The sequence below is a fragment of the Miniopterus schreibersii genome, assembly GCF_964146895.1.
Source record: "Miniopterus schreibersii genome assembly, chromosome: 12".
In the NCBI taxonomy this organism is placed as follows: domain Eukaryota; kingdom Metazoa; phylum Chordata; class Mammalia; order Chiroptera; family Miniopteridae; genus Miniopterus; species Miniopterus schreibersii.
In genome coordinates this window covers 33,770,895-33,794,923 of record NC_138112.1, presented here as the reverse complement: position 1 = coordinate 33,794,923, position 24,029 = coordinate 33,770,895, and the positions used below count along the sequence as shown (strand labels likewise).

Below are 24,029 nucleotides of genomic sequence, written 5' to 3'. Positions count from 1 at the left end.
TTCACTGAGGAGATGGCATGTAGGATGATGACTGCAGAATGGTGAAGCAGTGTGATGGGAAGTGATGTTCCCCAAAGAACAACAATATATAGAGACTTCAGATGGATAGAATGGCAAGCAGTTCGGTGTGCTAGGATTATAGAGGTACACAGGGTTGAGTGGAACAGGCTGTTGTGTTCTTGTAAAAATATGGGAATTTGAATGATATAGTAGTACTTTCCTGCCTTATCTTGTAGAGAGATTAAAACTGTTAAAGAATTTGAAGCAGGGCATTCCCATGAGATTTTATAACTGGTAGTAGGTTGGAAGGTGGAAAAGAAGTAGAGATTAAAAGCATGTAAACCTTTTAGGAGGTTGTTACTAAAATACAGGCAGGCGATAAGAGGGTCTTGACATCATCATGGGGTTGAAGAAAGGGGAGAAGGCATTCAGAGACAACTTCTTTAAAGGAGGGTTGATAGGACTTACTACTGATCATTTGATGACACAAAGATGTTAAAATAAGGTATAAAATGCAATGTTAGATTGGTATAAATATAGCAATATTGTCATTGCCTTTCAGGTGTTAGCTGTTCAGATGAAGATGAAAAACCCAGAAAACGAAGGCGAACAAACTCTTCTAGCTCCTCCCCTGTTGTCCTAAAGGAAGTTCCAAAGGCTGTTGTTCCTGTCTCAAAGACGATTACTGTGCCTGTGAGTGGAAGTCCCAAGATGAGCAATATCATGCAGAGCATTGCCAACTCCTTACCACCCCACATGTCTCCTGTGAAAATAACCTTCACCAAACCATCAACACAGACGACAAACACAACAACACAGAAGGTATGTAGTGGACGGAGTCTCTGCCTGCCAATTGCTATTTCTGGCTCTTTCAATCAGTATGATTCAGATTTAACAAGTATGCACTGAGTGCTTACTATGTGCTTGGCATTATGCTGGGAATGTTACATCTCTTTAATTCTGCACATAAAGCTTTGGGATAGGTATTATTATTTCACTTTTTCTAGATGAGGCTCAGAGATACCAAATGACTTGCCTAGTATGCCACAGCTAGTAGATCCCCTGCTTCTAAGACTCTCATTCTGTTCCATTATTGTGATGCTACTTGGAAAAAATTAAAATATAAAAGATTTTTTTTACCTGAAATAGGAAATAGGATGGCTTTACCTTTAGGCACTCAGTTTTTACTTTCCCAAAGTAACAAAGTTGTCTGAGTGGAGTGTTTCATGGAAGAAGGAAACATGATTAAGTGAATAATTGTTGTCTTCTTTTTTATTCTTTGTTTGCTATCATCAATTTATTCCTAAACTCTTCTCTCGTTATATTCGAATCATCAGTATTCTGTCAAATTTCATGTTACTAGAACCCTCTAACTTCCCACACTAATCTGGATGCTGATGGCATCCTAGGCTTGTTGAGCGCCTGCATTTCTGGGATCCCCCTTCACACCACATCTGATCTTCCTCTTTCTTGGTTTATTTACTCATTTGCTAGAGCATATCCTACAGTAACTTCTTGGTGTATAAATGGATGGAGAGTACATTTTTGAGACCTTGCATGGTGTACTGAAAATTTTTTTATTCTACCCTCCCACTTTTTTTTTTTTTTTAAATATATCTTTATTGCTCTCAGAGAGGGGAAAGGAGAGGGAGAGAGAGAGAGAGAAACATCAATGATGAGAGAGTCATTGATCAGCTGCAGCCCAAACCCCGATCGCCTGGATCCTAGGTTGACGCTCAACCACTGAGCCACGCCTGGCCGGGCCCTCCCACTTTCTTGATGGGGAAGTATTTTAGGATGGCAGTCATTTTCCTTAAGAATTTTGAAGATATTGCTCCGCTGGCTATTGGCTTCTGGTATTGATTTTGAGAAACCCATGCATTCTAATTTCAGATCCTCTTTGTCTTTTTGAAAACTCGGTAGCTTTCATCAGAGTTCTGAAATTTCAAGGTAATTTTTTTAGTGTAAGTCCTTATTTTATCCATTGGGTTACATGTACTCAGTGGCCTCTTTCATTTATTTCTTTGATTTTTCTCTGTTTTCTCCTTTTGGATCACCTATTGCTCACCATGTTGAACTGCCTGGATTAATCCTTTTGTTTTTCTTATCCTTTCTCACTCACACTTTCCATTTGTTTGCTTTTTCTTTCTGCTAAAGTACAATGGTTAAAAGCCCGGATTTTGGAATTAGACTTCCTGAATTCAAATTTCAATATTTGCCACTTACTATCTATGACTGTGGGAAAACTAAACTCTAGATCTAAGTTTTCTCATAGGGAAAATAATATATCTGTTTTATAGGGTTTTGGGTATAAATAAATGAAATAACAAATGTAAAACAGACTAGAGCCTAGCACATAATTAATCCTTTATAAGTATTATTTTTCTTTATTCTTTAACTCTATCCTTCACTACTTTATGGAATTTTTCATTTTTGCTCTCATACTTTAAGTTTCTAGTAACTCTTTTTTGTTCTTTGAAAGCTCCTTTAAAAAAAAAACCATCCTGTTCTTTTCCTATAATCACTATATCCTCTTATCTGATGATAACTCAGGATAGTTTTTTTGATGTTTTCTTCTTTCATGTTTTCTCTTTTACCTCTAAGTTCCTTTTATCTCTTTGTTTTAATCTCTCTCATATCAGAGTTTTCTTAGATGCTGGCTATCTGTTTATATATGAAAGTGGGCATTAAAAAGCTGACAGAAAACTCTGTGTATAGGGTGAGATATGTTGGCTGGTGACTTTCATCGTAGGTTGACCTAGCCTGGGATGTTTTGTTGAAAAACACCCACTATCCCTTTATCTCCACCAAGCTGTCACTCTCATTAGGACTTTTTCATGGACTGGTCAATTTTCTCAGAGGAGAATCTTTTAGTTTCCTACCTAGAGCAGTAAGTCTTTCTGCCCTTATTTTGAGAGTGAATGGAGAAAGAGGGCTGGATAACCCCATCATTCAGTATATAGACTTTACCTCTGTTTCAGTATAGCATGCACTCCACTCAGCCTGGTGTCATCAAATTCCCTTGGACTTAGTCTTTAGGATAACTAGGGATCTAAATGCTATTTAAACGAGACTTTCAACTAATTTTTTTCTCTCTAGATCTACTTTTATCTCCACTTCAGAAGTATCTGGTGCTCTCAGTTCCTGGGTCTTTCTGGGGTTCTCTGATGCAAGTTGTCTTGTTTTTTTTGTTCTTCTGTTTGCTGTCTAAGGTTTTTCACTTTCTTGGGAATGCTTGATCGGTTATTGTTTGTCTATTTGTTTTCCAGTTTCCAAAAGTTTTATAGCTGTTGTCTCCTTTCCATTTTGACCTTACAGGCTTACGTGCCTCTTTCCTTTAAAAAATCCCTTCATACTGTTAGAAGGATTTGGGGGAAAGAATGGAGGTAATTTTTTGTGTTGAATGTGTGATCTTCCCACCTTTGGATCTTCAGACCCATTATAACTTTCATTTAAAGAACCTCCTTGAGTTTCCTAGAAAGATATCATTAAATAATATATAAAAATTATCACTTTCTTAATAAACTAGAAGTGATAATGAGTTGATCTGTGGAATTATGATTCTATTTTCCATCTTATAATGAAGCATTATGGTGTAGTATTAAAATCAAGCAAGAATTTTTGCAGTTAAAGAGGCCTGGGTTGGAACCTAAGCTCTTTCAGCCTGACCTAAGATATATTAGTCTTTCTAAATCTGTTTACCCATCTGTGAGTTGAGAATAATGCCAGTCTTACAAGGTTATTGTGAGGATTAAATGAGATTGGATATTTTAAAGTACAACATAACACATATACTTAAAAAGTGTTAGCTCCTTTCCCATGCAGTTATTTTATGGAAAGCAGTGTTTTATTTATTTGCACTGTTGTGAGTGAGCTGTTCCAAGTAACTGAATTCGTCAATTAACTGAAGCTTACCCCTTAAAATATAGAAATTGACTATGTTTGATGACTTTTTAAAAGTTACACTGAATATAATTTTTGCATTTGTATATGATGACTCCAAGGTAATCTCTCTGAATACTACTTTTTATATATTATTATAATTATTGCTTTCTGGGCTAGCCCTATATTAGGTGGCATCACATGCTATACTCTATGAGTTTTTAAGTCAACGTATTGTAACTTTTTTACTACCTTCTTTGCTTAATCTTATTTTATCAATAATTCGTCTCTCCCCCACTTTCTTACCTATTTTTCAAATTTGGTATTTGATAAATAGTGTAGCAAAGTTATAGCTAAAAGAGCACCCACCTCCCATCCATGCCCGTCTATTCCCTTACTCTTTTATTTTTGTTATGCTTATAACTAGTTGATATCATATTACATATTTATTTATTTCCTATTAGAGTATAAGTTGCAAGAGTAGAGACTTTGTCTTATTCATCACTGTATTCCTCAGTGGTTAGAATAGTGTCTGGCATGTAGTAGATGTTAATATTTGTTGAACGAGTGAATGAATGAATGGATTTGGTTCCAGTACTGGCTCTACTACCATTCTTGAGCCTAAGCTTGCTTATAAAACAAAATTAATGACAGTGCTTCCTAGAGTTATCAGGATAATTAAGTGAGATGATGCATGGAAAGTGCTTTACACAGTGCATATGCTGAATTTTCAGTTAATGTCACCTAACGTTATTAACCTTTCAATCTTCTTTGGTAGACCTATATAAAGATACTTGGAATAGATGGGGATTCACTTATAGGTGAAGTTGGTGAACTTTTTTTTTTTTTTTTAATTTAGTGACTTTATTATCTTTATTTTTGTTTTTTCTTTCGGTCTTATTAAATGAAAATGGATAGTTGAGGTTGTCACACTTGTGATGCTTGTAAGAGGAAATATTTGTCTCCCAAGTTGTATATGAGCCATACCATGAGATTTCAGGCTCAGAACTTTAGATTTGTTCTACCGTGTTTAAAAAATAAACATTTAAAACAAATTATGTTAAAAATTAGGCTCATTCATTCCACAAATATTTATTATTTACTGTGTTCCAGAAGCAAAACTACTCTTTTACTTCATGTACTCTCAGAACCATTAGGTTTATTATTTCTTGGATAAGTCGAGTATGGGTAGGACTAACAGGTATTCTTTGGGATTTTTGTTTGTTTTTTTGTTTTCTTTTTGCTGGATAGTTGGATTTTTTTGAAATCTTTGTAAAGCTGTTGACATTATTGCATTCACCTTGGATTTCTCACAAATCCTATGTAAGTCAACTTAGGAATTATTTTAGGTAAAATGACTTTTACATTAAATATAATTATTTATGATTTTGTGGACTTGATTCAAATTCTAATAGGTCATATCTTTACAGGGTAGACAGATTTCCACCTATGTTAATGTGGTGCCATCATTTTAAGTATAACATTGTATAGCACTTATATAAACAAAGCAATGGAATATAGCTTTATGCTTTCATGTGCTTGATTGATATTTTTCATTTTATCCTTAGGGTGCAAGTCCCAGCACTCTTAAGGAGTTTTTGTGAGTGATAGAAGGTCAGTAATTTGAATTATGGCCTGAATAAACACTGTTTGGTTCACTTGGTTTCAAAATCCCTTTATTTTCCCTGTTGTAATAAGTAACTTTAAAGTGCAAGTAAATTTTCTTCAAGGTGGATAATCCCTTTTCAGATTAAAAAGTCAACTTGCAGACTGAAATCTCAAATTTGTTTTATCTTTGTATCTATAATCTAAAACATGCTCTTGAAGACTCTAGATTTATTTTGCTGAAATTTTGTTGTCTTAATGTTAGAAGCCTACATGCATACTCCAGTTCTGAAATTGCAAATGTTTGACACAAGTGTGAATGCTTCCCCTTTCCTTGCCTATGACAGACATTGCTAATTAACTGTGTCATACTTTCTTGCCACACCTTGGCGAATTCTCAGTCTGTGCTGCAGAGTCCTTATGAACACTGCTCCAGAAAGCTACTACTATTAGTTCAGAATTGGCAAATGTGAAACCTAATTGTCATTACTACTCTAATTGGTTTGGCTGTGAGTTCTTTGGATTCTCAGGGGTATCAGAATTTTGGAAAAAGGTATCTGAAATTTTTTAATGAAACAAAAATAGGGTACATTAAATACATTTCCAGATTGATTTTATCTATAACGCCTTTGCTGATATCCTTTTAACACTTATTAAGTAGTAATAATAAGCTACTAATAAGTACCATTTGTTGACTGCCAAATATTGACCATCTACTATGTGCCTAGCACTATGTTAGATGCTTCACATCATTATCTCATTTAATCCTTGTAATGATTTGCAAGGTAGGTATTATTATCCCTATTTTATAGATGAAAGTTGGAGCTCAGAGATTTGAAACGTGTCCAGGGGTCACTATTTGTCAATGGCAGAGGCAGGATTAAGCTCTGGTTCTTTTGACTTAAGTTTCTGGTCTTTTTACCATATTGGTCTACTTCTTCTCAGTTTATATGATGGCTGCTGGTGTTTGTAATAATACTATATAGTTATTTGCTGATCAAGTCTATATAGAAGTATGCAGGTCAACTCTATATAGGTGTTTACTGGTCAAGACTTGTGTATCTCTCTTGACTCCTCAAATAATTAACAAACTCCTTAAAGTAGTGGACATGTACTAATTCTCTATAACACTTGAAATATATGTAATAATGATATATCAAAGCTTCTTGGAGATGTTAGTACTGAGTAAAGACATACTCAGTAAATTTTGACTGACTTAACTTCAGGCCTTCTTTAGGACTGATATAAAAATGAAAAAAAAATCTCTCCCTTAAATTCTTTGGATTTTTCAAAATAATTTTCTGGCCTTGTTACAAGGAATTTTGGTAAAAGTGGAAAAAGACACTTTACTCTAGGTATCACTACACCACCATGATGCCCAGAATTAAACTGTGATACTACAGATTTGTAAATGATTTTTGTATTCTCAACTGTAAAATAGGGATAATAATAGTATCTGCATCATAGGATTGTTGTGAGATTTAAATAAGGCAATGCATATTAGCTCTAGGAGTTAATCTTGATTTTTTTCCCTTTAACCCCATCATTTCCATACATCAAGTCCTATTGACTCTACCATCTCAAAATAATCTGAAACTGTTCACTTCTCTTTATTTCCACTAACACCCCAGTCCAAGCAGACTCTATCATTGCCTGGTCTACTGCAATACCTTCTTTACTAGTTTCACTGCTTCCACTCTTGCATCTTGTCCCATAACAGCTAGAGTGATCTTTTAAAATAAAAATCAGATTTTGTTGTTTCCCTACTTAAAATCCTCCCATGGTTTCATATTATACTTAATATACAATTTAAATTCTTTACTCTGGCTTACAAATTTGATCTGGCCTCTGCTTACTTTTCTACCGCCTCCCCCCCCCCCCCCCCCCTTTTGCCCTATATAGTTTGCTTTCTGTTTTTAAGTACATTGAGCTAATTCCCACCTTAGGACCTTTGCTCTATCCTGTTCTCTTTGAAATGTTTTGTCCCTATGTCATTTACAGTTTTTTAGCCATACTGGCTAAACTTGAAGTCTCTTTCTTGCCCCCTCCTTTTTTCTCTCTTCTCTGTATTAACCTATGAGCAAATCCTGTTGGTTTCTTCTTTAGGTATATTCAGAATCTGTTCCTTTTTACTATTTCTACCACTAACACTTTGGTCACCATCATCTCTGCTTTGTTTATTGCAGAAGCCTCCTAATTTGTCTCCCTGTTTCTGTTTCTACTGTCTCTGCTCTACTATACTACAGATCAATGTTTCTCTCTCACATCAATGTTTCTCTCTCTCTCTAAAAATCGATAGAACATATCCATAGGTGAAGATTAAAAATAAAAATAAAATAAAAAAGTTCTGTAGTTGTTAAATAGTTTTAGATTTAGAGAAAACTTGGGAAAATAGTACAGAGAGCTCTCATATACCTTGCACTAAGTTTCCATTATTTTTAACATTTTATATTAGTATGGTACATTTGTTACAATTAATGAACTAATATTGATGCACTCATATTAACTAAAGTCCAGGGTTTATTCAGATTTTTTTTCGTTTTTAACCTATTGTTAATTTCTGTTTCAGGATACCATATTGCATTTACTTATTATGTCTTCTTAGGCTCCTCTTGGCTGTGAAAGTTTCTCAGACTTTCCTTATGTCTGATGACCTTGACAGTTTTGAGGAGTACTAGTCAAATATTTTGTAGGATGTCCCACTATTGCAGTTTGTCTAATGTTTTTCTCATGATTAGACAAGGATTATGGATTTTCAGAAGGAAGACCACACATGTAAAGTGCCATTTTCATCATATCAGATCAAGGGTATTTACTATCAACGTGATCTTACATCGTCTAGTCCTCCATTACTTCTCTGAATCTGTCTCACACTACTCTCTACCTTATAAATTTCAATCCTGTTTATTAGGTCTCGTTTCTTGAACATACCAAGCTTGCTTCTGCGTCATGGCCCTGTGTTTACTGCTCCCTGTGCCATTGGATGCTCTTCCTCTAAGTAGCAACATGCTTTATACCCCTTGGTTGCTTACTTCAAGTTTCTGCTCAGATGTCACCCTAGCATAAAGATCTTCATTAAATATTTTATAAAAAGTCATAAAGCAATCCCATTATCTTTATGTCCTACCCTGCTTTATTGTCTCTTCCAACATGACATGTATTTTTTATTTATTTTTTGTTACTCTCCCCCTAGTAGAATGTAATTCCATGAAAGTACAAACTTTGTTTTGTTTATTCCACTATCCCCAGCACCTAGAATCATGCCTGGCACATAGTAGATGCTCAACAAATATTTACAAATGAATGACTATTCAGATTACTTTCTAGAAAGATTGTGCCACTATATTCCCTAAGCAGTATATTAAAATGCTTACTTTGCTGTGTCTTGAACAGCATTGCATGTTGTCTTTTAAAATACTTGGTTGGTAAAAATTTTTCATTTAAATGTTTTTAGTTGTGTATTTCTCTTTGTTAAATTGTTTCTTCATGTTTTGTGTTTCATAAGCTATTTCTGAATTATATATAACTGTGAGTCTAGATACATTAGTAGTATAGCAGGTACAGGGAAATAACTTTTTTTTCCTTTCTTAGGTTATTATAGTGACCACATCACCAAGTTCAACCTTCGTGCCCAACATTCTCTCCAAATCCCATAACTATGCAGCAGTCACTAAGCTTGTACCAACATCAGTAATTGCTTCCACAACCCAGAAGCCACCGGTGGTTATAACTGCTTCACAGTCCTCTCTGGTCAGTAGTAGCAGCAGTGCCAGCAGCAGTTCTACACCATCACCTATTGCTAATACAGTTGCGGTAACAGCTGTGGTATCTTCCACACCATCTGTGGTCATGTCAACAGTAGCACAAGGTGAGTAGGGATTCAACGTGTAATTCTGTCCCTGTGGTATATTGGAATTTTGAAGAAAACTCTATGGGTATGTTTTTCTGCTTTGGGTCTGAAGATCCCTCCTGTTTCATCACAGATTACCACTCTCCCTCTCCCAGTCTGAGAATGTCAAGATAGTGGGTTACTGTTTTCTTATATACTTACTCCAAGATTTTTTAATTCACATGCATAGTATCTAGGCACCTAGGCAATTAACATTCCCAAAATATAGGTTAAATCTTGTCACAACAAATTTCAAAGGTGTGTACAAATATCTTTAATATAGTGGGATTTTTAAATGAGGAACTTGAAATTAATTTACTATAGGTTCTTCAGAGGAGACATCAAGTACATAACCTCTTCCAAGTAAGTTACCCAGTGATAAGTAGGCGGAAGAGGATTATTTCAAGGACATGGCATTGGCCTTTTTTCAGTCTCCTAAATTTTTCTGTGTGGGTGGGTAATGGGAGATATTGAGAGGAACTGAGGCTAAACTGAAGGACAGTTGCTTCTTTATAGCAGAGGAAAGGAAATGTGGAAAGGTCAATTTTCTGTGAGCTTATATCAGTTTAGATCTCTTCTATATTTTTTGTTCCTTCCAGAGGAAAGACAAATAGCACACTGTCAGAAATTTTTGTGTGTGTGGTTTTGGTAAGTCTTAAGATTGGTTGTCAGAGGGAAATATTTACTATACAGAATTCATACCCCATGGTGTAGTTTGTCAAAGGGAGTATAGAAGCAAAATAGAACAGTACTTAATATTAGTTTTCATTGAATTTACGTGAACAATATATAGCTCAAGATAGACTGAGAGTGGGAAATACAGTTTTTGAACTAGTAGCAAATGCAAGAAGTTGAATAGGAAAATAGTGTTTTTCATAATTGCTTTAATCATGTTTAGTGTGTTCTATATAACTGTGGTCAGTATTCCTTTTCTATAGCCCTAATGGTAGAATGTGGGAGCATATCATTATTTTCTGGCTCTAATATTCATTTAATGTCTCAATCAATAACAGGAAATAGCAGGTTTGAAATTTTATTTGTTACCTTATTTTTAAAAAATCATTCCAACTTTTCTGTTCGTGAAGCAGTAAACTCTAGTATTATTAAAAACAGAAATAATTTTTATATAGAAAGTCTGTTTAAAATGCTGGTTGCAAACATGTTCTGAATTCATCATTTCAAAATTTGAAGGTGAGAGAAGCAAAGGCCACTTGTCTGCTCACCTGATTGATCCCTGTATCAAAACTATCATCCATTGACAGTTGTTTTTTCCTTCCAGCCCTCATTATGCAGTTTGCTAAAGTTTTACTGTATTAGAAAGTTTACTGTTCTTCCAAGGTATTATTTAAAATAAAAGAGGTATTCCTCTTGGTTACTAATGAAGTATCTTTAGACAAAATGAATATTCCATGCTTATGTTTTTATTCTTAATTTTCTCCAGGTACCCTCTGAAGCTCTTGCAAACTTATGACTTCCCTATTTTCTTCTTTGCTTCTTGCTTCCTGTATCTCTTTGAGCCTTAAGTAGTTATAGCGGAGCTGGATAAGACGTCTCAGAGATTTCTTATGAATACACTGGAATTCAATAGAGCATAAGGGATGTAAAAGTATCTAAATGTAGATATTCAAAGAAACTGTATGATTATTTTGAGTATCTGTTTGAGATATTTAATTTTTATATTATTAGTGCTAAGAAATTAAGGCATCTGCTTTTTTAAAAAGATAAAATTTAGTGGGAGTGGTAATGTGCAGACTGTAGTTGTGATTCTGACTATAGGGCTTCTGTAACAGCTCCTGTGTGGGGTACCTGGGGGAGAAATGCATTCAGTGTCTGCTTTTGTTGGAGATTAAAGATAGGCTGTTTTAGAGCTGATGTATCTTATCTCTGGTTATTCTTGTAGAGGCAGCTAATGGAAGAGTGTGAAGAGTCTTAGTAGCAGTAACTTGGTGGATGACTCCAGGTTTATAAATGTAGAGATGGTTCCAAATGTAGAGAATAGGGGGATTATATATGGTTTGCTCATGCTGTGGGAAAGGAAAGAAACTGCTTAATATTAGGAATATGGGAAGTCTTAAAATTCTGATTAGAATGGTTCTGAGTTGGTTGTCTAGAAGAAAGGATAATTTAAAAAAATTATTATGGAAAATTTCAAACATATAAGTAGAGAAAATAGTAAAATGAACCCTCATGTACCCATTACCCAGCTTCAGGGATGTACAACACTTGGTCAGTCTTGTTTCATCTGTATCTGCTATTTCCTTCCCCGCACCCTTGACCTGGAATATTTTTAAAGGTATTATGTGTATCTTAAAAAAAAAAAAATCACTGCCCAGCCGTGCGTGGCTCAGCGGTTGAGCATCGACTTAGGATCCAGGCGATCAGGGTTCGATTCTCGGTCAGGGCACGTGCCCGGGTTGCGGGCTTGATCAATGACTCTCTCATCATTGATGTTTCTGTCTGTCTCTCTCCCTCTCCTTTCCTCTCTCTGAAATCAATAAAGATACATTTAAAAAAATAAATTAAAAAAAAAATCACTAATCACAGTGCCACACCTAGAATTTTTAACAATAATTTCTTGACATAATAAAATATCTAGTTAGTATCTAAATTTCTTTATATCATAAAAAAATTTTTTTTGAATTAGGATCCAAGTAAGGCCCACACATGGCAGTGATTGATATGGTTATGTGTTTTTTAATTTTGCAATTTATTTAAGAAATCAGTCCTTTTTCCTGAGAGTTTCTTATAGTCTGGATTTTGCTGATTTTAATAAGTCTCCTGTTCCATGTATTTCCATAAAACTGGTAGTTAAAAAAGGAAGCTTGATCAGATTCATGTTTAATTGTTTTTGGAGATAGGGGCAATGAACATTTTATAAGTGGTATTGTGTACTTCCTGTTTTATTACTTTAGAAGGCACATAATGTCCAGTTTCTCTTTTTAATGGTATATTGACATTGATCAGTAGATATAAATGTTACCAGATGTTTTACTAGCTATTGATAATCTTTGCTTAGGTCATTATTTTATTGGTAGTTGCAAAGTGAATTTTTTTTCTTTTCTTTATTTATTAGCTGGAATCTTTAGAGAAGAACTTTCCTTCGTCATTGGTTACCTTGAGGTACAATTCATATAGGAAAATGTTTATTTAAATGTTTTCATATAATGAGTTGGTTTAGTGACCAATGATCTTTTTATTCCCCATATTAAGATTTTTTTTATGTCACTCCTTCGCAGATAATAGGCCTATCCTTTTCAGTGGGAGCCTCTTTAAGTTGGCTCCTCAATTCTTTTGACACAACCACATTAGTCCTTAATAGCTTTCTTGTTTTGTGGTATGACAAGATAGGTTCATCTGCATATCCCTTCCCCTTTGGAATTAGCCATTTCTTCAAGGAGCTCTGGTTTCTTGGTGAGAAATGGTGTTTAGACACCACAGTCTGGGCACTGAGGGGCTGGTCATTGTTTCTAGATCTTTTCTGGACAGAGCTAGAATCCTTTCTTCTTTAAGGAGGAAATACATCATGAGTTTATACTGATATTACCAATTCCAATTTAGAATTACGAGTTTTTCTTTGTTTTTCTATTTGTATCTTTTTCTCCTCTTACACTGAAAATCCTGGTCCCTAATGGTTAATAAAATTGTGTATTTGACTTATCCTGTAATATATAATAGTTCCAGAATAACAAAACCAAATGATAACTGAAAATATAATTACAGAGTAGAATTTAAGATTTTATTATGGTTCTTTTCGCTCTTAGGGTATTCTCACTAACGATATGTAGTTGAATTGCTGTATTTTAAAGTCACTTGAAATAATTTTTTTTTCTGTGGTGAAGCTCTAATTCAGTATACAATTAGGTTAACTTGTTTTCTTTTGTCTTTATGGATTATAGTTAAAAATTTCTTGACTTAATTTTATTTATAATTAGATAAAATATTTATATAGTTCTATAGTATTTTATAGTTCCAAAGTCAAATTCACAAACGAGGTGTGTTCTAAGAAGTCTCCCTTTGATCTACAATTCTTTTACCCTGTTTTGCCCTTCCCTGATAAGTAATCTTTTTTTCCTTTAGTTTTTTCTTTATCCTTCCATTTTTTAACGTATAAGCAGATATGTATATATTATATATCCCCTGGTCTTAGATCAAAGGTGACATATTATATTTGTCCCCATTTATTCTAGGGGAGTACGTTCCAAGACCCGCAGTGGATATTTGAAACTGTGACTAGAATTGAACTCTATATAAACTATGATTTTTCCTATACATACACACTTATGATAAAGTTTAATTTATAAGTCAGCCACCGTAAGATAACAACAATAACTAATAATAAATTAGAACAATTATAACAATATACTATAATAAAGTCTATCTGAATGTAGTCTCTCTCTCAAAATACCTTGTTATACTGTACTCTCCCTTGTGATGATATGAGAATTCAGTGCCTGCATGATGAGATGGACTTGAATGATGGAGGTATTGTGATGTAGTGTTAGAGTAGTGTAAGGAATACTTGAACTCAAGCACTATGATACCATAACAGTTAAGCTGATAATATTTCTCATTAATTAAAGAATAGGCTATTTATTATTGGGATAGATTACTGTAGCCTTTCTATTTTTTATTCTACCTGTTGCTTAGATAAATCCTGTTGACATTGTCTTTTCTCTTCCCTTGAAGAGAGAAATTGTCTTCCATCTCATTCTTCTCCTCATATTCTTTGTAGACTTCATGAGTTATTCACCCAATACAGGCATTCCTCAGAGATATTGCAGGCTCTGTTCCAGACCACCACAGTAAAGTGAATAGCACAATAAAGTGAGTCACACGAATGTTTTGCTTTCCTGGTGCATATAAAAGTTATATTTACACTATACTATAGTCTATTAAGTGTGCAATAGCATTATGTCTAAGAAAATAATGTACATACTTTAATTTAAAAATACTTTATTGCTAAAAAATGCTAACCATCATCTGAGCCTTCAGTGGGTCATAATATTTTTGCTGGTGGAGGGTCTTGCCTCCAATTTGTAAAAGAACCAACATCTGTGAAGCGCAATAAAGTGAAGTGCAATAAAATGAGGTATGCCTGTATTTAATATACTATACTTTTTGTTATTTTAGAGTTTACTCTTTCTGCTTATAAACAAGTTTGCTATAAAACAGTATGCCATCTTATACTGGCAGCAGCCTCATATATCTAGCGCTTACTATGTCCCTTTATTACATCATTTTTCTCTTGGACTTGATTTAATTTTGTGTTATTTTGTACAGTAACATAGTCTACAGGCTTGTAGCCTAGGAGCAATGAGCTGTACTGTATAGCCTAGGTGTGTACTAGGCTCTACCATCCAGGTTTGTATAAGTGAACTCTGTGGTGTTTGCACAAGGACAAAATCACCTATTGACACATTTCTCAGAAATGTATCTTCATTGTTAATTGGTACATTACTAGTAATATAAAAGGTCACTGATCACAGATCACCATAACAAATAATAATGAAGAAGTTTGAAATATTACAAGAATTACCAAAATGTGACATAGAGACATGAAGTGAGCAAATGCTGTTGGAAAAATGGCACTGATAGACTTGCTCAACACAGAGTTCAATAAACTTTCAATATGTAAAATGCAGCATCTGCTTAATAAAGCAAAGCACAGTAAAGCAAGGTATACCTATCCTATGACAGTCTTCTGCCCACATTTTATTTTTCCTCTTTTAGATTGATCCCACGTCAACCTAAGTAACATGTTACTTTCGATTATATCATACTCACTAATATTTCTGTTTTCTTTGCTGTATTTCCTTTCTTTAGACTGGCCCTGAATCCAGTTCCTGTTTATTAAAGTCCTGTCCTTTTGAAATCCTCAACCCTGTCATTTCAAATTTGGTCCTCATTCAGTATCCAAGTTTTTTGAAACCTAAAAGTTAGTGGAATAAATAATTTTAGGGAACAGTAGGGAGCAAAAGCCCACCAGTAATTCCACCACTCTATCACAGTAGCACTTTTCATTTTATATATTATTGCCTTTTTACCCATATGAACAACATTTTATTTATTTGGAATAAAAAAAAATCTCCATTCCATTTGGTATCATACTTTCTTCATGTAAGATTGCTTCAACATTCTTCTATTTTTCTGTAATTATCCTAATTATTTCCAGAGCTGTTTAATTAAATCTGTTACTATTGGATAATTTATTAAATTATTAATGTTGGATATTTAGAGTATTTCCCGGTTTTGGTATTATAGATTTGACTCTAGTGAACATCTTTGTGAATTTAATCGAGCCCTCTATTTTTTTAGAACCAGAACTAAGGAACAGGATTACCAAATGAAAAGGTTGAAATTTTTTGGTAGAGTTTGCTAAATGGCATATTTTAGCTCTGAGAACTGTATCATTCAAGTACCGCTTATTAATTCTAGTTTTCTCCCTTCCCTTCTTTGATAGTGAAAAACCTAGCTTTCATTATCTTTCATATACTTCTTTTTATCAGTCTGCCAGTATCTAACTTATCTTTCGTTGTTGCTATTTAGCCCAACCTCCATGCAAATGCCTTTCTTAATCCACTAAGGCTCTTACATCCTGCAAACTACTGCCCCCCCCCCTCCAGTTCTGACACTGTCCCTACATCACCCTTTTACATGGATGCCTATTTTACCCTGCTCAGGTCAGACACCTGTGCCAGGTTGCCCTCCCACCCAGAAGTCCTCTTCACCTGGTTTGGACTCATCCCATCTTAGCCACTCCTTCCCGGAGACATCTTAGATTTAAGCTTTGAGACCCTGTGCTAGGGGGCTCACACTGATGGAACTCCTCTTTATCCTGCCTGGGCTCGAACTCTATATGCATGCTGTCCCCTAAGCTCCATCGTGGATACCCTCCTCATCCTACTTCGACTCTGCCTCCCACGCTCTGCCAGCCTCTGCATTGGGCTCTAACACCCCCATGCTTGGCCACTCTTCTGTTTAGCTGCCTAGTTGTCCATCTTGCTTTATGCTGCTTGATGGCTTTAGTGCTGAATTATTTGGGAAGCAAAGGGGAAGAGGAAGAGGAAGAGGATCTTTTACTTGTTAAAACAAAGATAGCATTTATTATAGTTTGTAACGATAAATTTGTGTGATGATTTGATTATCTTCTTCTCTAACCTTCCTGAAGGTTATATTTCATGGATACAGAACAGTTTCCCACCGATCTAGCATAGTGTCTGCTCAGTAAGTTTTTATTGAATGAGTAAATATTCAGAGATGAAGTACTTTAATCAGATCATACAGATATTATATATTTATGTGTTTACATGTTGAAGGCATGATTTGAGTACAATTCTCTGATTCTGAAGTCATCCTCACTGCCTTTTGTGTACAAAAGTATATGGAGAACATAGGGAGTTACTCATGTGTGTAATTTACCTTAATATAAGAATTCATTAGGAATGCAATATAAAGGTTAAGGCTTTAACATAGTTTAAAAATAATAACTTTCACTTGTATAACACTTTATGCTTATTGAGTCATAAAATTTTGGTGTCTGAAGGGGCTCCAGAGATAACCTTGTTCAGCACAACTAAGCAATATAGCACACATGTCACCAAAATACCTAGTGTTCAGTTGGGTTTGAGAGTGGGTGAGGTAGGAGCATGTGTAAGTAATGTTACTAATCCCCCCACTTTGTAGACAGAAATGTGACTATACCTTTTGTCTCCTTTCAAGTATTTCTCATTCTGTGATTTTCCCTGATCTACACAGCAACCCTTAGACTTGTAGTGCAAGGAAAATTCAACAAGTGGGGAAGCTGAGGCCGAGAGTCAGAGTGACTCTCCATCTTCTCCATCTTTATCATTCTCCAGAAACATTTTACATGAGGATGTAATATTATTTTTAAAATTTTCTCTAATGACCTGGTGAGGGTGTGGTGGAGAAAGGTATGAAATAACCTAAGTACTTCATAATTAGGCTATTAATTTATCAGTTTCTTTTCATTGTTTCAACAGTATTCAAAAAAGTTAATATGGTGAGTTATATTCTAGGTTCTTCCTGTTAGGAATATTAATTCATTTACAAATCGTAGTCCTATTGTGTTATTGATGAATTATGAAATTACTGATGAAAAATCTGGGAGAGGGAAGAATTTCTCTTAAACTCATAGATCTTTTCTGGAAGTTATTGGTACTCCTTACCTATGCATGTTTGCTAATACTAGTATTGCACTGGAAAATGTCTTACAACCTTTTATCATTAGAATTTTTTTGGCCATTTATATATTTAGTATGCCCACTTGTAACTTTTTATGTAATTATTTAATGACCTAGTTAGAGTTCTCAACAAATGACTTTAATTTATAGATTAATGGAAATGACATAAAGAAAAGTTACTTTGCCATGCTAAGTAGTTCAAAAGATGAGTGTTTCATTGTGGATTATTATTTTATTTATTTCTATTTTTTATTTTATATTTTATTAAAAAATATTTGTATTGATTTTTAGAGAGAAAGGAAGGGAGAGGGAGAGAGAAAAAGAAACATCCATGTGAGCGCAGAACATCGATCGGCTGCCTCCTGCACATGCCCCACTAGGGGATCAAGCCCACAACCTGCGCATGTGCCCTGACCACGAATTGAACCAGCAACCTTTTAGTGCATGGGACAACACCCAGCCAACCCAACCAACTGAGCTACACTGGCCAGTGCAGTTATTTTATTTCATACCATGTTTAAATTGGCTCACAGAACCTGAAAAGCAATTTTTGAAAAAATGTATTAGAAATAAGATTTAAAATTTAGTTTGCTTTGTTCTTATATTACATTGAGAACCTACATTTTCTAATAGATGTCATGAACATCTATTGAGAGACATGTGTAAGAATATCCTGCTTGATACTTTGTTCCTTTTGTGTAAACTCTTCACCAAGAGAAAATCAGTTTTTTTGAGTGCGAGAACAATGCCTCCCTTGCAGAGTTTGGGGATTAGATATCCAATATGTAAAATTTCACACATTATATCTAACACTTACTGGTGCTTCATAAATTATTGCTTTTATTGATTTACCTAGTCTGTATTATCTACTACAGTAATCGGAATTAACCTTAATTATGCTTTACTATTGAATTTTCTTTTCCCTGACTCTTTTACAGGTGTATCTACATCAGCAATCAAAATGGCATCAACCAGACTTCCTTCCCCCAAAAGCTTAGTGGGTACCCCAACGCAGATTCTTGCACAGTTTCCTAAACAGCATCAACAGTCTCCTAAGCAACAGTTACATCAAGTGCAACAACAGACACAACAACAGGTGGCCCAGCCTCCTTCAGTATCTCATCAGCAACAGCCTCAGCAGTCTCCTTTACCACCTGGCATCAAGCCTACCATTCAAATCAAACAGGAATCAGGTAACTGGGAAATGTTTACAAGATATGGTAATCCTTCTCCAATCACCACCTCTCTGAAGACTGCTAAAATATTCCATATACAGTTTCCTCAAGCACCATATTTTTAAATTCCAAAATATATTTGAGACCTTCCTGTTGGAAATACCTCCTATATAAAGAGAACTGGAGTTTGGGAATAGAAAAGGAATAGAAAGCAGTTTGCATAGCAGGAAGAGGGTTTTTTTTGTGTTGTAGTTTTTTTAATTTGTTTTTTACGTGAACTCTCTCAAGAGAGAGAAAGCAAGCTAAGGCAATAAACCCAAATTTTAGAATTACTCTGGGGCCCACTGGGGTCATGGGAAGTGGACACTGGAAAAATCAGTCTGGGGCGTCTTGTGTTAGAGGGTAGTTCATATTTATGAATATGACATTAAATTGTCATGAGCAGAAGAGGTGCTAAGATTATAGGACATTGTGTACAATGAAGTTTGTGGAATAACAATTTAGCAGTTTATTGAACGCATCTCCAGCACAATGGGAACTCAGAGATAGGAGTCAATTAGTAAGTTATCAGATCATAAAAGTATTGAATAGAAAGGCAGGTAGGATGGAGGCTGAGTCACAGGGAAGTTAAAAAGCCTCTAACAGGCTTTTTAAGAAAAGAAAATGGATGCTTTTTTCTCCAATGAATCTGGACCTTACTTGGTGGTAGAACAGGAATTTGGAGGATGCTGACATTTTCAGTTGTTTTATCTGCTTTTTGGATAGGAGCATTTATTTTTTGCAGATATAATTGCCATAAAACATTGTATTAGTTTTGGGTGTATAATATAATGATTTGGTCTATGTATACAGGGATAAGCAAAAAAGTAGGTTTTCAGTTGTGAGTATACAAAACACAATTTATTCTTGAATTTATTTTCCATAGGAAAAACTGTAAACCTACTTTTGCCTGCCCCTGTATATTGCAAAGTGGTTATTCTAATAAGTTTAGTTAACATCCATTACCACAGTTACAAACTTGTTTTCTTGTGATGAGAACTTAACAACTTTCAAATATTCAATACAGTATTGTTAGCTATAGTCTGGAAGTTTGTACCTTTTGACCTTCACCATTTCAGCCAACCTCTTACCTCTTGCTTGTTCTCCTGTGTCTGTGAGCTCTGTTTGTGTGTGTTTTTGTTTGCTTTTTAATTTTTTAAAATTTTTGTTCAAAATATTACCGATGACCCTTTTTCTCCCCAGTGACCCATTCCTTCCCATTCCACCCACCTCCCCAGTCCCTCTCCACACCATTGTCTGTGTCCTTGGTTTGTGCATATATACATATAAGTTCTTTGGTTAATGTCTCCCCCTCCACCCACCCACCCTCCTCCATCCCTCTGAGATTTGTCAGTCTGATCCATGCTTCCATGTCATTGAATCATTTCTGTTCATCAGTTTATTAAGTTCTTTAGATTCCACATATAAGTGAGATCATGTGATGTTTGTCTTTCTCTGCCTGGCTTATTTCACTTAGCATAATATTCTCCAGGTCCTTCCATACTGTCCCAAATGGTATGAGATCCTTCCTCTTTACAGCTGCATAATATTCCATGGTGTAAATGTCCCACAGCTTTTTTATCCACTCATGTACTGATGGGAACTTGGGCTGTTTCCAGATCTTAGCTATTGTAAATTGCACTGCTATGAACATAGGGGTACATATATTCTTTCTGATTAGTGTTTCAAGATTCTTAGGATATATATTCCTAGAAGTGGGATCACTGGGTCAAAAGGCAGCTCCATTTTTAATTTTTTGAAGAGCCTCCATACTGTTTTCCATAGTGGCTGCACCAGTCTGCATTCCCACCCAGCAGTATACTAGGGTTCCCCTTTCTCCACACCCTCGCCAGCACATGTTGTTTGTTGATTTGTTGATGGCAGCCATTCTTACAGGTGTGAAGTGATACCTCATTGTGGTTTTAATTTGCATCTCTCTGATGATTAGTGACGTTGAGCATTTTCTCGTGTCTCTTGGCCATCTGTATGTCCTCTTTGGAGAAGTGTCTATTCAGGTCCTTTGCCCATTTTTTAATTGGAGTGTTTGTCTTCCTCTTGCTGAGTAGTATGAGTTCTTTGTACACTTTGGAAATTAGCCCCTTATCATATGCATCCTTGGCAACTATGTTTTCCCAGACTGTGGGGTTCCTTTGTATTTTGAGTCTGTTTTCTTTTGCTGTGCAGAAGCTTTTTAGTTTGATGTAGTCCCATATGTTTATTTTTTCTTTTGTTTCTCATGCCCTAGGAGATGTGTCAGTGAAAATTCCACTAGGTGAGATGTCTGTGACTTTACTGCCTATGTTTTCTTCCAGGATTTTTATAGTTTCGTGACTTTCATTTAAGTCTTTTATCCATTTTGGGTTTATTTTTGTGTATGGTGAAAGTTGGTGGTTTCATTTTTTTGCATGTACCTGTCCAATTTTCCCAGCACCATTTATTGAAGAGGCTGTCTTTTCTCCATTGTATGCTCTTGCCTCCTTTGTTAAATATTAACTGACCATAATGGGTTGGGTCTATTTCTGGGGTCTCTGTTCTGTTCCACTGGTCTATATGTCTGGGTTGTACCATAACCAGGCTGTTTTGATTACAATGGCTTTGTAGTACAGTTTGATATCCAGTAAAGTGATCCCTCCCACTCTGTTCTTTTTTTTCAAGATGGCTGCAGCTATTGGGTCTTTTTTGGTTCCATATAAATTTTTGAAATGTTTGTTCTAGATCTGTGAAATACGCGGTTGGTATTTTAATAGGAATTGCATTGAATCTAAAAATTGCTTTGGGTAGTATGGACATTTTAATGATATTAATTCTTCCAATCCATGAGCGTGGTATATTTTTCCACTTGTTTATATCTTCCTCTGTTTCTTTTTTCAGTGTCCTGTAGTTTCCCGAATATAGGTCTTTTACACCTTGGTTAAGTTTATTCCTAGGGATCTTATTTTTTTAGTTGCAATGGTAAATGGTATTTTTTTTTAGTTTCTCTTTCTGGAAGTCCATTGTTGGTGTATAAGAATACCACTGATTTCCAGATGTTGATTTTGTATCTAGCTACCTTGCCGAATTCGTTTATCAAATCTAGTAGTACTTTGATGGAGTCTTTAGGGTGTTCTGTGTACAATATCATCCCCGGAATAAATCTCACTTGGTCGTGGTATATGATCTTTTTAATGTATTGTTGGGTCTGGTTTGCTAGTATTTTGTTGAGGATTTTAGCATCTATGTTCATCAGGGATATTGGCCTATAATTTTCTTTCTTTGTAGTGTCTTTCTCTGGTTTTGGGATTAGGATGATGCTGGCTGCAGAAAAAGAGTTTGGGTGTTTTCCCTCCTCTTGAATTTTCTGGAATAGTTTGAGTAGAATAGGTGTTAATTCTTCTTTGAATGTTTGGTAAAACTCGCCTGTAAATCCATCTGGTCCTGGACTTTTGTTTGCTGGGAGTTTTTTGATCACTGCTTCAGTTTCATTAGTTGTTATCAGCCTATTCAGGTTTTCTGCCTCTTCTTGATTCATCTTTGGAAGAGTGTATGCTTCTAGGAATTTGTCCATTTCACCGATGTTGTCCAGTTTGTTGGCATATAGTTGTTCATAGTATTTTCTTACGATCCTTTGTGTTTCTGTTGGGTTGGTTGTTATATCACCTCTTTCATTTCTGATTTTATTTATTTGGGTCCTCTCTCTTTGTTTGTTAGTGAGTCTGGCTAAAGGTGCATCACTCTTATTTATCTTTTCAAAGAACCAGCTCTTGGTTTCATTGATTTTTTTGGTATTGTTTTTTAGTCTCTATGTCATTAATTTCTGCTCTGATCTTTATTATTTATTTCCTTCTACTTCCTTGGGGATTTTCTTGCTGTTCTCGTTCTAGTTCTTTTAGTTGTTGTGTTAGATGGTTTATTAGAGCTTTTTCTTGTTTCTTGAGGTCAACCTGTAATGCTATGAACTTTCCTCTTAGGACTGCTTTCACTGTATCCCATAGATTTTGGGTTGTTGTCTGTTCATTTTCTTTTTTTGCCAAGAAATGTTTGATTTCTTTCTTGATCTCATTGGTAACCCATTCATTGTTTAATAACATGCTATTTAGCCTCCATGTGTTTGATTATTTTTGAACTGTTTTATAGTGGTTGATTTCTAGTTTCATGGCATTGTGATCCGAGAAGATGCTTGATATGATTTCAGTCTTCTTGAATTTGTAGAGACTTGCCTTGTGCCCTAACATATGGTCTATTTTTGAGAATGGTCTATGTACACTTGAGAAGAATGTATATTCTGCTGCCTTGGGCTGGAATGTTCTGTGTCAATTAAATTCATTTGATCTAGTGAGTCATTTAAGGTCTGTGATTCCCTGTTGATTTTTTGTCTTGATGATCTGTCCAATGCTGACAGTGGGGTGTTAAAGTCCCCCACTATGATTGTGTTGCTGTCAGTCTCCCCCTTAAAGTCCACCAAGAAATTTTTTATATATTTAGGTGTTCCTATATTGGGTGCATATATGTTTATAAGGGTTGTTTCCTCCTGTTGGATTGATCCCTTTAGTATTATGTAGTGACCATCTTTGTCTCTTGTTACAGTCTTTATTTTGAAGCCTATTTTGTCAGAAATAAGTATTGCTACTCCAGCTTTTTTCCCCTTCCATTTGCATGGAATATTTTATTCCATGTTTTCACTTTTAGCCTGTGTGAATCTTTTACTCTCAGGGGGTCTCTTGTAGACAGCATATATATGGGTCCTGTTTTCTTACCCATTCAGCTACCCTACGTCTTTTGATTGGAGCATTTATTCCGTTTACATTTAAGGTTACTATTGATATATACTTATTTAATGTCATTTTTCCCCTTTATGCTGATGTACCTTTCTCTCACTATCCCTCATTTTCTTAGAGCAGTCCTTTTAGCATTTTTTGGAATGCTGGTTTCGTGGTACTGAAATCCTTTAGCGTTTTTTTTCTGGAAGCTCTTTATTTCACCTTCAATTTTAAATGATAGCCTTGCTGAATAAAGCAATCTTGGTTGCATGTTCTTGCTTTTCATTACTTTGAGAACTTCATGCTACTCCCTTCTGGCCTGAAGAGTTTCTGTTGAGAGAGCCAATGTCAGCCTTATGGGGTTCCCTTGTAGGTCACTACTTTTCTCTCTCTTGCAACCTTTAATGTTCTCTCTTTGTCCTTGGCATTTGCCATTTTAATTATGATGTGTCTTGGAGTGGGTCTCTTTGGGTCCCTCTTGTTTGGAACCCTCTGTGCTTCC

The 24,029-nt window shown here is 35.3% G+C and overlaps 1 protein-coding gene across 18 annotated transcripts in view; it reads left to right on the top strand.

Moving 5' to 3' along the window:
* EMSY (EMSY transcriptional repressor, BRCA2 interacting) overlaps positions 1-24,029 on the top strand; it is a 95,483-nt gene that overhangs the window by 19,193 nt on the left and 52,261 nt on the right. For all 18 annotated transcript variants that reach the window (XM_081155146.1, XM_081155145.1, XM_081155148.1 and 15 more), the window contains 3 exons: positions 563-822; positions 9,079-9,355; positions 18,516-18,770. In XM_081155146.1, coding sequence (XP_081011272.1) covers positions 563-822; positions 9,079-9,355; positions 18,516-18,770 — 792 coding nt within the window. The remainder of the gene's footprint in view (positions 1-562; positions 823-9,078; positions 9,356-18,515; positions 18,771-24,029) is intronic.